At 38.1% G+C, this 17,206-nt stretch overlaps 1 protein-coding gene across 1 annotated transcript; it reads right to left on the reverse strand.

Moving 5' to 3' along the window:
* Nucleotides 1-15,241: 15,241 nt before the first annotated feature.
* On the reverse strand, nt 15,242-16,517 carry LOC138165021 (glyceraldehyde-3-phosphate dehydrogenase-like). The gene has a single exon (XM_069093086.1). The coding sequence runs from the start codon at nt 16,448-16,450 to the stop codon at nt 15,449-15,451; it is 1,002 nt and encodes a 333-aa protein (XP_068949187.1). The 5' UTR covers nt 16,451-16,517; the 3' UTR covers nt 15,242-15,448.
* Between the last annotated feature and the right edge of the window lie 689 nt (nt 16,518-17,206).

The following is a 17,206-nucleotide window of genomic DNA, read 5'->3' on the forward strand; positions in this document are numbered from 1 at the left end:
CTGCTCTACAGGGCCAAGCTGAATAAATTTAATTCCTTTTCCACAGGGCAGCTCTTCATATATTTGGAGATAACTATCAGCTACATCTCTACAATCCCATGCATTCTCAATTGCTTCAATGAACCTTGTATGAAATAACCTCAATGACCTTCACTATACTGATTGCCCTTTAGAAGTTCTCCAGTTTATCCTTATTCTTTCTAAAATGTGGCATCTCTAACCAGGGCAGAGTAAAGTGGGACTGCAACCCCCTTCATTGGATACTATTCTTCTCCTAATGTAGGCTCTTATTTTCCACTCATTTCAGTTGTGTCTGACTCTTCATGATGTAATTTGGAGTTTTCTGTTTGCCCTAAGTTCTATTGTTATTCAGTCATTTTTCAGTCGTTTCCTATTTGTGATTCCAGATGGGGTTTTCTTGGTAGAGGTAGTGGAGTGGTTTGCTATTTCTTTCTCCAACTCATTTTACAGATGTAGAAACTGAGGCAAACGAGTAAGCATCTGAGGTTGGATTTGAACTCAGAAAGATGACTCTTCCTGACTCCAGGTCTGTCACTCTATCTATTGCACCATCTAGCTGTCCTAAAGAGGAGATGTTAGCTCATTTTCCTAGTTTAACTTGTTTACTTTTCTTTTGAGAAAATCTAGAAAAAGAGGAAGGTCCAAGTTTATTAGCTTTGGAAATCAGTAATTACTGCTAATGGGACGATATAGGAATGCTCTAGAGTTGTACATGGACTGGTCCTGCAATCATGCAATGCAGATTTAGTGTTTTCCCAGCTCTTGGGGAGCAATGGTAAAATTCTAAGAGGTGCCCTTATTTTCAGCAAATGTTCTTATTCTCCTCGATTGAACACTTTTTTTTTTTTTGCTTTTTGGAGGGGGGAAGGCAGGGCAGTTGGGGTTAAGTGGCTTGCCCAAAGTCACACAGCTAGTATGTGTTGTGTCTGAGGCTGAATTTGAACTCAGGTCTTCCTGACTCCAGGGCCAGTGCTCTATTCCCTGCACCACCTAGCCTCCCCTCACTTGAACACTATTGCCAAAAATATTTAAACAGAGATTCAAAGACTATTTCTCAATGATGTGGATGGGATTGTACTAGGTGGCTTCTTTATTTCTCTCCCACTCTAAGACTCTTTACAATTCTAATACGATTTTTTCATCCCAAATCTACCTTTTCTTTTTTTATTTCCAAACTCATAGGAAACAGTGTCTTTCTAAAATAAAATTCTTTCAGTTGTGCTCTGGATCCCAGTCATTCCTGATTTGCTCTCTCTGTCCAACATCTTCAGTCCTTTCTTCTCCACTAATTACTTTCACTCTGTTTCAGATCTATAATGAATTCCTTCCCCTTGAATCTAAGCTCTACACAGTTTCTGTTTTCTCATCATACATTTTCTCCTTAACCTATAAATGTACCATACAACCTATATAAGATCTATAACCTAGTGCTTAGCACAATGCCTGGAAAAGAGTAGGCACTTAATAAATGTTTATTGACTGGTTGACTGGTGTCCACCCAACAACTTTGTGAAACCTATCCACTTGAAGTTCACCAGCTGATTCCATGTCAAATACTTCTCTATTGACACATTTTCCTCTCTTGCAAAGATTCTATTTCATGACTCTCAAATCTATGCTTCTAACTCCTTGTTGTACTTCATTCATGTCTGACTACTCATGAACCTGTGCACCATAGGATGCCAATACTGTTCTGCTGGGATATGAAACAATCATCTCAATTCCAGCATGTCTTGAAAAGAATTTAATAATTTCTTCTCTGGAAAAGAAGCCATTGTCAACTTTCCTATTTTGATTCCATAGCATCATTATTCACACACACACACACACACACACACACACACACACACGCTGCTGGGAGTGATCTTTTGCCCTTCCCTTTTTTGTATCTAGGCCTGATCATGGCTTCACAAGAGAGGAACGAAGATCATCCATAGTCAAGCTGGGCAAAGTCCCAGCTCACAGGCAACTTAACACATATCAGCCTCTCTCTTCCCAACTCTTCTTCTCTTCATCCCTTCTATCTAGATTGTATTGCCAAGTTACAGCAAGTTTCCTTTTCAAATGACACTCACATACTTGTATTTCTTTATATTCCCATTGTAGCCCACTTCAAGTCTACATCACATAATCACTGAGTAAATTAATCCTGAGGAGCCACAGGTTCCAGATTTGTCTTCCCATGAACTTTCTCAAAGGATATAATGCTATTTGCACCATTGCTTAGCATCATAAAAGGATATAAAAATCAAAATTACATGATGCAAAAGTGAACCCATGTCAGCAGACAGCATGCCTCTCTTTCTTCTTCACAGTGAGATGTCCTGGAGACCAATAATGCCAGGCTATGTGAATTGAGGCTACCCCTAAATTAGAGTAGTATTCACCTTCTTTCTCTACAATTGATTTTATTCTCAAAATCTAGATGCTTTGTATCCCTGGGGGTCACTTAGGAAACTGTAAAAACAGGGTCTCATTTTGCTATGGGTAAGCATTATTCAGAATTTTCTAGATATCCCTTCCTCTCCACCTCCCACTCCCCCTCCACTGTTGGCCTTCTTTTCCTATTTAGCCTTATTTAGTTAAATTCTCATTATTCCCTTTCCCCTTGGAATACTTCCTCATTCCAAATTTAAATGTGTGTGTGTGTGGGCGGGGGGGTGATCCTGGGAATATGGTGGAATAGGTCAGAAATTTCTGGGCTCTCCAAATTTCCTCCAGACAGAAATTCTCCATGAAATGAACATAGAGCAGCAAAAATAAAGGGGTAAAGCAGTTGTCTGCCTAAGGCAGGGGTGGGGAACTTACAGTCTCAAGGCCACATGTAGCCCTCTGCACTTGAAGACCTAGACAGCTGCATGTGGCCTTGAAGCCACAGGTTCCCTACCCCTGTGACCTCAGATTACTCAAGAGGACCTCAGAAAAGACATGGCCTGGGTATGGGGAGTGGGGGAGCTGAGGTTTGGCCTAAGTTCAGTGTAGATACCTACAGGCTGACTCCACTCTAGGCCCTGGGAGCTGCTCTGTTGAGAAGCAGACTAGGCCTTGAGAAGTTTCACCAAGCCTGGGGTGTTTTGCATGAGTTGACCTATGGAAAGTGATAACTCCTGACTGGTTGAGAGTAGCTTAGCCCAGGTCTGTATACTTATAGATAAAGTAAAGTTTATGTCAGAGCCTCTTGAAAGAGACGTGTGGTTCCAGAGACCCTTTTCCAGAGAGACAGACAAATGGAAGGACTTCAGAAGCTACAGACACATAGGAGAAGCCTGTTCCTCAGAAGCCATTCCTAATCTTGCCCTTAATAATACACATTTTAGAGAGACAAACTGCATCAATTTAATCAGGGCTTGGTGTGCAACTCTTAGGCATTTTATGTCATTATAGCTCTACAGACCCATTACCATTAATGTGTGAGGCAAAATGAAACCCTAAAGTCAAGGGCCCAGTCTACTTTGAAGAACTTGACCTCAGAAGCTTCTAGGTCACCTTCTAGTTCCATAAGTCTATAAGCATGGGTCCACAGCCAAGTTAATGGGAGAGGGAAACATGCAAAACATTATTCTCTTTTTTTTGGATGGGTGAAGGCAAGGCAATTGGGGTTAAGTGACTTGCCAAAGGTCACATAGTTGTGTCAAATGTCTGAGGTCAGATTTGAACTCAGGTCCTCCTGACTCCAGGGCTGGTGCTTTATTCACTGTACCACCTAGCCACCCCAAGACCATCTAATTCCACAATACACCAAAGTGAGATTGAGACTCTCTCAGGAATTTGTTGATGTTAATAGGAAAATGGACACCATGTCCCTGGTACATCCAGTACTTCCAACACTTGTGAGCATCAGCATTAACAGGAAATAATTTTTTTTCCCCAAAATTTTATCAGGACACTTCCATTGACAAGATGGGAGTTAATACCTGCATAGTTCCAACTTCCCTGTAGACTGTACATAAGAGGATGAAGATGGGAGGTACCAGTAAACATGGCAAGATCTGTGGCATTTAAACTTCTGTACTGGATCCTGAGGTATTTTACTTTAGGGACTTTTTAGTATGAAACAAAGAAATTTTAGGGAAAGTTTGAAACTCAGCAGGGAGACACATATTCTCATTGCTTGAGTGGGATGTGCTTGAAGTTCAGCCCACAGAAACCAGCTCATCAATTCTCCACATTCATAGTAAGATCTAGGAGGGCTCCTCTGGATAATGAATGGCCTCAGAAATCATATCAAAGAAATGCTAGTTAATGGCATTATCATAGAATCACTCTAATGCAGAGTGGTTGTGCCTAAGAAAATTAGAAAGATTAAGAATGTATGTTGGCTGGGGACTTTGAAAACAATACACTATAGTTTTCAAGATGTCTGCTAGTCAGTAAACAGTTTTCCTTCTTGGACTTGTGAAGTGGATATTACCGGATTCTGATGTGTGCCAAAGATGGATGTCTGTGGGGTCTTCAAGGACGACTGGCACCTCTGGTGCGAGGGCTAGCTGAACCCTTTCAGGATTACACACCCACCTTTGGTGTCTACCCAGCATTTGACTTTCACCTGTCATTCCAACAAGCTGTAGCATGAGTGGCAGCCACATCCCATCTTGGCTATACCAGGTTGAGGGTAACAGACAGCTTTAAACCTGTTGGCAGGTTGGAGGATCTAGCCCAAGCATGTGAAGACTTCCCCAGAGTGAAAGGGCTGAATGAGAATAATTTGTTTCAATGGCCATAAAGGAGACTGAAGCAGGTGCTGTGGAGTGACAGAACCAAAGAAACCAAGGTCATCTACTGCCTCTCAGGCCACCAGTCATCTTGGCTTTTGTCTTGCTGCTGGACTTTGATGAGTCTGGAAGAGACAGTGAGACTGACACCTCTGTGCGTCTCCCTTCAATCCAATCTATGCATGAATCAAGTCAGCAAACTATGATGTCATTGGTCCTTCTTGAAAATGAAGGACAAACAACCCGAAGAGCATGTGTGAGACAAACAATGAAAACATTGCTTTCGTCTTTCTAGCTGAATTTTTACCAGTTTGAGCATATGGTGCAAGGCATCTTTTCAGTGGATGATTGAGCAAGTCATTGAAGTAGGGTTCCTGAAATTTAGTGTACCTAGATGACTTTATAATCTTTGGTAAGACACTGGAAGAACATAAGCAGCTGATGAAAGTGTTAGATCATTGGAAAGAAACTGGCCTGAAGCTGCCAGTTGATAAACGCTAATTTTTTGGAGTTTTTGTTAAAGATGTAGACCACATTGTATTCTCCCAAGGCAAGAACATTGACTCAAAGAAGGTAAAAACTCTTGGGAAGTAGCCATACTCATAAAATTTTGAAGAACTTTTTTCTGGAATTTAGTGATTATTGTCTTGAGTTTATTAAGAAGTATGCTGTTAGGGGTGGCTAGGTGGCACAATGAATAGAGTACTGGCCCTGGAGTCAGGAGGACCTGAGTTCAAATCCTTCCTCAGACACTTAACAACAACAACAAAACTAGCCGTGTGACCTTGGGCAAGTCATTTAACCCCAACTGCCCTCCAAAAGCAAAAAAAAAAAGTATGCTGTTGTTACTAAAACTTTGAATAACCTTATTCATGCCTAGATGATTGAAGACACTCAGAACAATAGACAAGAAAGGGAAATTTTTTTTTAAATGCACTGTAGTGATGCTGTGATACATCTGACACACCTGGAAACATAACAGTACAGTTTTTAGAGCTAAGGTGTCTACATCTACTCCTGAGGGTTCTAAAGTGATATACCTGACAAGCCAGAGGAGTGATTCTCTAACGCCATTGACTTAAGGATACTTTCTAGTTTGTCTTCCCCACAACTAAACTGTGATTGTTGCCCTCTGTTTTATTCAACCAATTAACCAGTTAGTTTTTACATAAAATATATTTTCTCTGAAGATATAGTAAGAACAAAAGTATAAAACATTACTCCATCCCCCAATACCTGGAGACACACTCTACCCATACCAAACTGAACCTGGGGTATAGTGCATTCGAACTTATAAGAAATTCTTACAAAGTATTTTCAGCACTGCAATCACCTTTGAATTCACCACAGTTAATAGATAAATCATTGTAGTCCCCTCTTGGCTGCCTTCCATCTATGCTGAATTAACAAGGTCACTCAGGACTTCATTCCTGACTACCTGACTTCTGGTAAGTCTCTGGCTCCTGGACCTCTACTGGCTCACCATTTTGATCTTTTGAAGTTCACAAGGTTGTCTGCATCACTAATACTCCTTAACTTAAAAACAGGGCCAACAGACACAACAAAGACAGAAGCTACATCAAGGACATGCGTTCAGAAGTCACATAGTGATGGTCCTGGTGCGGAGATAAAGATCTATGGATTCTCTCCACCAAGGGCTTAGTCTTTGCTTTTTCACTTGAACATGGGTAGAAATGGGGAACAGCAAGACTCAATTTAGCTGCTTTAAATACAGACCAATTCCAGCACCAAGGGTAAAAGGTCCATCTCATCACCACATATTAGGAGAACTGACAGCTCCAGAATTTCTGTACAATCTCCAAATCAGAAATCAGGGTCTTTCCATGACACATACTGCCTTTCCAAAAACATGGTCTCCAGATTCTTTGAGATTCTTGGAGACTAGACTAGCTGATCACACTGTTCATGCTCCCCCTCCTCATTTCCCCCTCCCATCTCTCACCCACTTGCACAATTATAATACAGCCTTTGGGGGATGGATGAATAGACAATTGTAGGAAAAAGGACTTCCGGGATTTAAACAAATATTTTGACATGCCAATATGGATATTTTTTTTCTCCACATAGATGCCAAACTAGAAGGGTTGATAATTATCCTAAAACTAAATTTTAATTGTCAGCAGAGTCCAATTACATTCTCCAGTAGAGGTCTGACTGATAGTGAATGCCATTTATTTCTCTACCAACTTCAGTTCCGAGCTTTGAAGTGGGCTCTCACATTGTTCAATGGTTATAAAATGAAGCAAAACTGCAAATATGGACTGATGATAATCCATTTATTTCTATGCTGCCTGTCAGAAAGGTATAGCAGCTTTTGTGCATTATGATTTAGAATATAATAGAGACCTGAGAGATGTCTTATGAGGGTCTAAGAGAAGTGATAAAGGCCCAAATCAAGGAAATAATCCCCAAACATCTTAAGTTTCCATTTGGAAAAGAACTCTGAGCTGTATTATACTTGATCCCACACATGGAACCAGGAATAAGCAGGTGCTATCCAGAACACACCACTCAAAAGCTACTAATGCTTGACCTAATGACTGTATATATGAGTCAAGAAAGACCTAGATTTTGCTAGCTGAAGAGGGCTGCTTATGTCACTAACAAATGGCAAACTTTTGTCAGATGTGTACTAAGAAGATTATTATTAACTCATTTTGTATTTAGAGAACACAAGTATCAACAATACTTTGGATCTGTTCTGTATTGACTTTATACCAGTGGAAGGGGACATCCAAAGCATAATGGTGACTTACCATTTCTTCAGGTATACGCAAAAATACTCAACAATAAACAAGAATGCATCTACTATTGACAAAATGTTGTGGGGAAAGTATTTTTCAGTGTATGGATTTCATGCCAGGATGCATTCTGACCAAGATAGAGACCTTGAGTGTAACTACTCAAGGAAATATTGGTTTTGGCAGGACGTGGAGCTTTTCCATATCCACAAAGAGAACTACAACCTGAAAGTTTAAGCTGCACACTTTTGAATACATCAGAAATTTTGGAATTGAACAAAAAGCTCAGGAGTCAACATGGATCTTTTCTAGTAAAGGTTCATAAAACTTTGTTTTTGTGTTTGATTGAATAAGTAGTTTTCCTTGCTATTCAACATTTGTGATGGATGTTTGCTTAATTAAAAAGAATGGGAAGGAGTTAAGATAGTGAGGTGAATATATTATGCTAAGGATACACTTAACCTTAAAAGGAATTGGGAAAATAGCTTTGCTCTCAGACTATTGTAACCCTGGATAAGCAATATTTGAGGGAGAAGATAGATATAAATCTAGTCTGATAATACTTTTTAGATCAGGGGGAAAGGAGTAAGTGCCCAGTTATCCCTTTCTTCTATGGCCATCTGCTTAAAGTGGGAGTTGTATCAGGGGGTTTGACCAAAGCCAAACACTTGGTTACTTCAACAGTCACCTAATTAATCTCTCTCCTCTATTTCTCTGTTCTATACTACATGAAATAGCCAGATCAAATAATGAATAGAAAGTTCCTTGAGGACAAAGGTTCATATTTCATTTCTTTGCATTCCCCATAGTATGCAGAAGAATGGGCGTTATCTAATAAATAATCTTGCTAAATTGAATTGAATTGAAATTCTCACTACTGTTATCTTCCTACATCATGTGCACACACTGTTAAACAAGTGTGTGCATCTTCAAGGGCCTTAGAGTTATAAAATACCTTAGAAATAATCTAATCCAATTCTATTACTTTGTAGATGAATAAACTAAGGGTTCAAAGAATTGATATCATTTGGCCAAGTTAAGTAAGAACTGGGAGTGGAATGCAAGCCCTCTTTTCTTCAAATCTGGTGCTCTTAGCATTGCACTATTCATGGCTGTCTCTCTAGAATTCAGAAAACTGGCTTACTTAAAGTCATTGTATGCTACTGTACTTTATTAATTGAAATATGTCCTTAAAATTCTAAAAGCATTAAGCACATGCATATGAAGGCTGGAACAGACTACACAGCAGAAAATGGAATAACTAGGAGAAAGACAAATAAAACCATGACTGTCAAAATGATGAAAATATTACAGAGTTAAAAATCAGAAGAAAGTATAGGAGACAAAATAAATGAACTTGACTTTATAAAAATAGAGAGCTTTTCTTCAATAAAAGGCAATATATCCAAAGCAATACGGGAAAGGAAAAGGAAGGGAAAATTGTCACAAATACTTCTGGTAAAAATCTGATCATCAAAATTTTATATGGATACATTTATAAGAATAAGATCTATTCTCCTAAGAATATGTGTTGAAAGCATATGAATAGACAATTCTTAGAAGAAAGACAAATTACCCATGAACATTTGAATAAAACCTGAAATTCACTAGTAATTAGAAAAATGCAAGTTAAAACAACTCTGAAATACCTTGCACTAATAATTTGGAAAAGATGGTGAAAAATATATAGCTAATATATACTATTATATATAATATATAATTAATATGGTTGCTATACAGCAGTTCCCCACTATAATCACTTTTGAGTTCACCATAACTGATAGATTAATCATTGTAGTCTCCTCTTGCTTTTCTTCCATCTACTCTGGATTAACAAAGTCACTCAGGACTTCATTCCTCACTATCTGATTCTGGCAAATCTCTAGCTCCTGGACCTCTATTGGCTCACCATTTTGATCTTTTGAAGTCCATAAGGTTATTTGCATCACTAATACTCCTTGTAAGGGTTATGGGATTTAAAGATCTTCCATGCCCCACTGGACTTGCTGACGTAGCAGGAAGGGGCGGAGCAAGAGGAAGCGGAAGCCAAGCTGGAGTTCCTGTGGTGGCTGGCGGTGGCAGCGATGGCGGCGGCAGCAGCAGCGCGAAGCCCTTTTTGAGTTAGCCAGAATTTCTGCTAAGGACTCCTGCTGAGGACTGCCAGGGGCCAGAGCTGCTGGGAGCACGCTTCCAGGACGCTGGGTGGTTGCTGTGAGTGGGGAGAGGAGGACCTTTGCCTGAGGTAGCCTGTTCTGTTTTAAAGGCTTGAAAATGTGGGTGCTTTCTACTTTATCTACCTGTGCCAATATCATAACTACTCTGATGGCTTTCACTTTCTGGTTTTGGGACTCAGTCTTTTGGTATCTTAATAAATTTTCTAGTTTATTTCCCCATATGGCAAGCATGATGTATTTTGTGATGGATAATTATATCAGCATATTTGTAATCTCCATAGGCATTGTGAATATGGCATTGCTGATACACTCCTTAACTTAAAAACAGGACCAACAGACATGACAAAAACAGAACCACACCAAGGACATGCACTCACAAGTCACATAGCAGTGATCTTGATGGGGAGATAAAGATCTATGGACTCTCTCCACCAAAGACTTAGTCCTCACTCTTCCACTTGAACATAGACAGGAATGGGGACAAGCAAGACTCAATCTAGCTGGTTTAAATACAGCCCAATTCTGGCACCACAGGTAAACAGTAGTCCATTTCCTCACCATATACTAGCAGAAATGACTTAGCTCAAGAATTTCTGTACATGCTCCAAATTAGAAAGTGTGGCCTTTTCATGGCACATATCCTGTCTTTCCCACAATATGGTTCCCAGATCGTTCCATTTGGAGACTAGGTTAGCTGAGTACACTGTGCATGCTCCCCTTTCATGTTTCCATATCAATTGTTTTGTTTTGTTTTCTGGTCAGATGTTTCACTTTCTCTTCTATTTCTTCATTCTTTTGATTTCATTTTATTATTTCTTGGTGTCTTAGAACAACATTAGCTTTCCTTTGCCCAACTCTAGCTTTTGAGGAATTATTTTCTTCCTTAAGCTTTGGATTCTCTATGAAGTGTCTTGGAATTATAAAGTGCTATATAAAAATAAGCTAATACTTTTATTATCAAGTAGTTTCCTTTCCTAGTGTTCATTTAAAAAAATAACCAAAACATTTGCATCTAAATGAACTTTTAAAATTTGTTGTTTTGTTGGAGAGAATTCTGGGAAGATGGAAGAGGGGCTCAGAAAACTTTTGGCTCTCCAAATTTCCTCCACAAGATAAGACAGAATATCACCTCAGAAGGACCATAGAGAAGTGGAAATAAAAAAAACTCAGGGTAAAGCAGTTGTTCTCTTAAGACAACTTGAAAACACCCAGGAAAGACTGGACTTCCAGGGGCAGAGGTTGGGCCTGTACAAACACCTCCAGGCTGACTCTGTAGAATCAAAAAAGTCCTGGGGGTACAAGGGGTTGGAAATCAGCCTTAACCTTAGAAAGTTTCATCTCTTGACAATGCTGGGGTCTGATGGCTGAGAAGGAGAAGATTGAAGAACCTTGCACTGTTGTAAGATGCCAAGCTCAGCTGTCCTGCCCAGACATATCTGTGCTGTAGAAAAGGAAATTGCACACACCTGGTGAGCAGAGCCATTGTTTCCAGTTTCAGGGAAGAGAGGACAGCTGTAGTTTGTAGCCACCTCAGGTACCACAGAGAGCAAGATCATTTGCAGGGCCATGTGTCTGGTGGCCCTAGCCATGACTAAGGAGTGGAAAGGAGAGCCCAAGGTTGAGCCCCTGGAGAGACCTCAGAAAATAACAGTAAGAAGGATCTGAGGTCTGGGGCATCAGGACTAGAACTTACTTACATGAATAGCCACTGAAAATAAATAAAACAAAAATAAATTAGTAAGCAAAGGAGAAAGAATCCAATTAGAGATAGCTACTATGAGGATAGAGAAGATCTAGGTTCATATTCAGAGGAAGATAATAGAGATAACAAAAGTCACTCCTTTTTCAATAAGAAATGTCAAGTTGTCAAGAGTTCTTGGAAGAATTTTAAAAGAATTTTAGAAATCAAATAAGAGAGATAAAGGACATTTTAGAAAAAAAGAACAATCAAGGAAATCAAGAAAATTATGAAAATGAAGTCAACTAGAAACTGAAATAAGTAATCAAAAACTTAAGGAGGAAAATAATCCCTTGAAAACTAGAATTGGGCAAAGGGAAGCTAATGATGCTCTAAGAACTTTATAAGGATGAACTCTTTAAGTTCTAATAGAGACAGTAGATGTTAAAAGGGTGCTTTATAAAAAATAAATACAATTGAAATAATAATACTTGCACACTCTATCTCATTATAGAGCAACTGGAGAAGATATCAAGGAGAAATAATTTAAGAATAGTAGGACTACCTGAACATTATATTTTATAAAGGATCTTCGTACAATATTATAAGAAGTTATCAAGGATATTTGCTCTGGAGTGGTAGAACAAGAAGGCAAAGCAGAAATAGAAAAAAAATATCCACTGATCACCACCTGAAAGGGACTCCAGGAGGAAAACTTACAGGAATATCATATCCAAATGTGAAAGCTCCTAGATTAAGGAGATAATATTGGAAGCAACAAGGGAAAAACAATTTAAATATCATGGAACTGCAGTAAGGATTACATAAAACCTAGCTACTACTATGTTGAAGGACTATAGGTCTTGCAATATTATATTACATCGAGTAAAAGAGCTGTGGTTATGATCAAGGGTAATTTACCCAGCCAAGTTAAGTATAATCCTGAATGGGGAAAATGGATATTTAACAAACTGAAAGACTTTTCATATATGTGTGACAAAAACAGCAGAACTTAGGGAAAAATTTGACAGGGGAAATATAGTAAATATTAAAGACCAATTATAAGGGACCCAATAAGGTCAAATTATTTACTTCTTATATGTGAAAATGTTGTCAGTACTTTTATAACTGTCATCATTATTTGGGTAGCTTGAAAGAAGGACTTGGACTGAGCTGAGTATGATTAGGTGATTCAAAAAATAATAATAAAGCTGTCTAGGGAGAGATAACAAGAAGTAATTATCTCATACAAATGAGGTATAAAAGGAAAGTTGATAGAGAAGAATCTAATAGGGGCAGGTCACTATTGAATATTATTCTCATTGAGAATGGGTTAAAGAAGAAACAATACATACACACACATGCATACATACATATATGTACAAAAGTCTAAATTGAGAAAGAAATAAGACAACAAAGGGATAGAGCAGGAGGAGAGATTCTTAGAGGGGTGGATAAGTTAAGGAAAAGAAGGGCAAGGTAGAAGTAAAGTAGAGGAGTGAGGAGTGATAGACTAAACAGGGTGAGAAGGATAGTGAGGAAAAAGAGGAAGGAAGAAAATACACAAGTAATTATAGTTTAGAATGTGAATAGGATGAATTTACCCATAAAATAAAAATGGATAGTAAATTAAAAATTTGAATTCAACCATATGTTGCTTTCAGGATACATAATAAAAAATGAGTTACACACAACGATAAAATAAAGGATAGCAATAAAATTTATTTACAAAAATAGGGTAATAATCATGATGTCAGATAAAGTTAAAATAGATTTAAAGAAAAGAGAAAACTAGGGAAATTACACTGCCAGCAATATTGTTAAATATTTTTAGACCATTTAAATAATTAGACAATATAAAATACCTGAGAGTATACCTGCCAAAACAGACATAGGAACTATATGAACATAAACATAAAACACTTTTATACAAATAAAGTCAGACCAAAATAATTGAATATTCATTGTCCATGGGTAGGTAAAGCCAATTTAAAAAAAAAGAAAAATTTACATAGACTATTTATTTAATGCCATTCCAATTAAATTACTAAAAAAAAAAGCCAAAACTTACTGGTAGAAAAAAAAATAGTATAATTCAATTGGAAGAACAAAAGGTCAGGAACTTCCAAGAAACTAAGGGAGAAAAAATTAAAAGGAAAAAGATGTAAAAGAAGCAGATTCCGTCCCATCAGACCTTAAACTATATTATAAGATGAAAGTATTGTTGAAGTGTAAAATGGATAATTTTGGTTAATTTAAAATATTCTTGTGTAAATAAATGCAGACAAGAATAGAAGGGATCAGAAAAATTGGAAAAAAAATTTCATAGCCCATCTCTCAGATAGGATGTGATTGGATTGAAATATTTGCTGTGATGTAGGAAACTATGTGCTGGTTAATTTATAAAAAACATGGAAAGACTTGGACTTATAAAGGAAGATGCTACCCACCTTCAGAGAAACAGATGACATGTGGAAATACGCATAGTGCAGTCTCACATGTAGTGCATGAGTGTATATGTTTGTATATACACATATGAGTGTTTGTAGATTTATATGTATGTGTATGCATATATGTATACATACACACATATACATATATATATATATATATATATATATATCTGTGCTTAATTGTAGCCTTCTTTCAGGTGGGGTAGTAAGAGGGAGGGGAATAAAGTAAAAAGTGCAAAGCAGAGAACAAAAGAAAACCTAAGAGGAAGCAAAGCAAAGCTAAGCTTTCTTGAATTGGAAATTTATTGTTTCATATTGAATCCTCCCATGTTGTGTTGTGCACATGGCAATGTTTTTTTTTTCTTTTCTCAAACTTGTATTTAAGTTTAAGATTAAAAAGAAAAGTTTTGGTTAATAAAAATGTGTTGTTTTGTGAAGCAAAATATTTATTCCAATGATATTGCTGTTGTTCATAGCACTTTTGGAATTCCTATTTGAATGATGTACACTATTTTGATTATCTCTCATGGGGGAAAATATTTATCTTTTGAAGGTAGAGTTTATTTTTGTAACAGCTAGAAGTCATTGAGGGCCATGTGTGATGAAGAAGTTGGATGATCAAACTTCAGGTTTCAAAAGGAGATACTATGCAGTAATGAATCTATTTTTGTAAACTTACTCTTAAAGAAATTCATTGAAAGACATTCTAAAGATGTTTAGAATAATAGAATTTATACCTTTAAAACTAGACTCCATCATGTTAATTTGCATCAGATGGAAAACCTAAAATGTTTCCAAGTTGGCTTGTTTTTTAATTACAAACAAAAGAAAAATTGTCCAAGAGATTTTTTAGCCGTACCATGATGTAAACTTTTCCCAGCTGCTTTTATAACAAACAATGGAAACAAAAGAGTCCTCAACAGTTGCAGGAAGTTCATGCTGATTCTTGCTTTAATAACAGAATTTATCCAAGCTACAACAGAGATTCTAGTCCTTCAGAGAGGAGTGGCCAAAACACTGTTTTAACTTAATCTTTCTTGTCAAATCCAAACCATATTTTATTTCACATAATAAAAAGTAATATATAAGAATGCTTTCTGAAGTCAGAAAACCTCTAGATATTAATGCAATGGAGGCATTTCACAGGGCATTTCAGTGAGATAATAGACAGTAATTAATAAGACAATATTTTTTTTTATTTTAAAGTTGTCAGGATCCAGAATTTTAAACATTTCTTTCCCAAGTGCTCAACTGTTTTTATTGGTATGTTAGCAAATAAAATCATCACATCATTCTGAAAGAAAAACACATTTTCTTCTCTTAAAATGAAAATTTAACTACTTAAACAATGAATAAGACACATTATTGTGGTAAAAAGAAGAGATAAAATTAATGTCTTACAAAGTTTCAATTGCAAACTAAATTCCACTACAAATTGTGCTTTTTTTTTTGCACTGAATATGTTGACTTTATTGAAGGTACACAATACAGGACTCTAGGCTTCTTCCCCCTACTACAGGGGTGCTTTGGAACAAGGATGTGAATGGGACATGGGATCCCTAGTATAGGAACACAGGTTAGGAATGTGGGCTCCCCAGTGGTGGATCTCCTCTTTTTGGCTGGGGATGAAGATCCATGGCTTTCCACTTTACTCCCTGGAGGCCATGTAGACCATGAGGTCTACTACACGGTTGCTATAACCATACTCATTGTCATACCAGGAAATGAGCTTGACAAAATGATCATTGAGGGCAATACCAGCGCCAGCGTCAAAGGTAGAAGAGTGAGTGTTGCTGTTGAAGTCACAGGATACAACCTGGTCCTCTGTGTAGCCCAAGATGCCCTTCAAGGGTCCCTCTGATGCTTGCTTCACCACTTTCTTGATATCATCATATTTGGCAGGTTTCTCCAGGTGGCAGGTCAGATCCACAACAGATACATTGGGAGTAGGAACACAGAAGGCCATGCCTGTGAGCTTCCCATTCAGCTCAGGAATAACCTTGCCTACAGCCTTAGCAGCACCAGTGGAAGCAGGGATGATGTTTTGGGCAGCACCACGCCCATCACGCCACAGCTTACCAGAGGGGCCATCTACTGTATTCTGGGTAGCAGTAATGGCATGGACTGTAGTCATGAGTCCTTCCACAATGCCAAAGTTGTCATGAATGACCTTGGCCAAGGGGGCCAAGCAGTTGGTGGTACAGGAAGCATTACTGACAATCTTAAGGGAATTATCATATTTCTCATGGTTCACTCCCATCAAGAACATTGGGACATCAGCAGAATTGGCAGAGATGATGACCCTCTTGGCTCCACCCTTCAAGTGAGCCCCAGCCTTTTCCATGGTGGTAAAGACTCCAGTGGACTCTACAACATACTCAGCTCCAGCATCTCCCCATTTAATATTGGTGCTATCCCGTTCCTGGAAGATGGTAATGGCTTTTCCATTGATCACCAGCTTCCCATTCTCAGCCTTGACAGTGCCCTTGAATTTGCCATGAGTGGAATCATATTGTAACATATAAACCATGTAGTTGAGGTCAATGAAGGGGTCATTGATGGCCACAACATCTACTCCACCTGAGGTGAATGCGGCCCTGGTCACCAGGCGCCCAATACGGCCAAATCCATTGACTCCGACCTTCACCATCTTGTTTCAGGGATGCGACTTAAGCAGCAGAACCTGGCACCAAGCTAGGAGAAAAGCCGAAAATAAAACCAAATTGTGCTTTCTATATGATATATTTGATAGTGCTTGGGGGAATAATTTATATAAAGGTTGGAGCACTTTGAGCCCAATTACTATGTTTTGTGATGTCACCTATGTTACTGAATAGAACTGGTATAGGTTTCCTCTGGCTCAATAGAGTAAATGTACACATTGTTTAGAGTAATAAAAAACTCTGACTCAAAGGTTTCACTTCCTTTGAAGCTATGGAGAAAGCTAGATTGCTACATTTTCTTCCAAGTCTTTGCCCTGAGATGCAATGTAGTATAATAAAATGAGCTCTGAAAACGTGATTTAAAAACCTGAGCTAAGTCCTGGTCCTAACACTTTATTAGTTTCATGGATTTGGGTAGTTTAATACGTTTGAGTGTAATTTTCCTCTTCTATAAAATGATGGTTGTTGGACTACATTGTCTCAAAGAGTCTTTCTCATTCTAAGATTCTAAGCCTGTTCCTTTTCTCCTCTGGTATGAAACATTCTTGACTTTTGTCATCCTCTTTTCTAAACACTTACTGGATCATAGGATCTAATTTTTTTCATCCAGAGTTGAAAAGGACCTCAGAGTTCATCTGAAATGGAGGTAGTATAGTAGTATGGAAAAAGCATTGATTCTTCAGCCAGTAAGAGATGGTATGAAATTCTGGAAAGAGTACTCCTGGAATTCAAGGATGTGAACT

Source organism: Petaurus breviceps, unplaced genomic scaffold (genome assembly GCF_028583685.1).
Source record: "Petaurus breviceps papuanus isolate PSGF00001 unplaced genomic scaffold, PetGlider_PUasm1.0 126, whole genome shotgun sequence".
NCBI classification, from domain to species: Eukaryota; Metazoa; Chordata; class Mammalia; order Diprotodontia; family Petauridae; genus Petaurus; species Petaurus breviceps.

Bases quoted from the DNA above. Each gene is read 5' to 3' on its own strand.
- LOC138165021 (XM_069093086.1), bottom strand. From the start codon at position 16,450: ATGGTGAAGGTCGGAGTCAATGGATTTGGCCGTATTGGGCGCCTGGTG.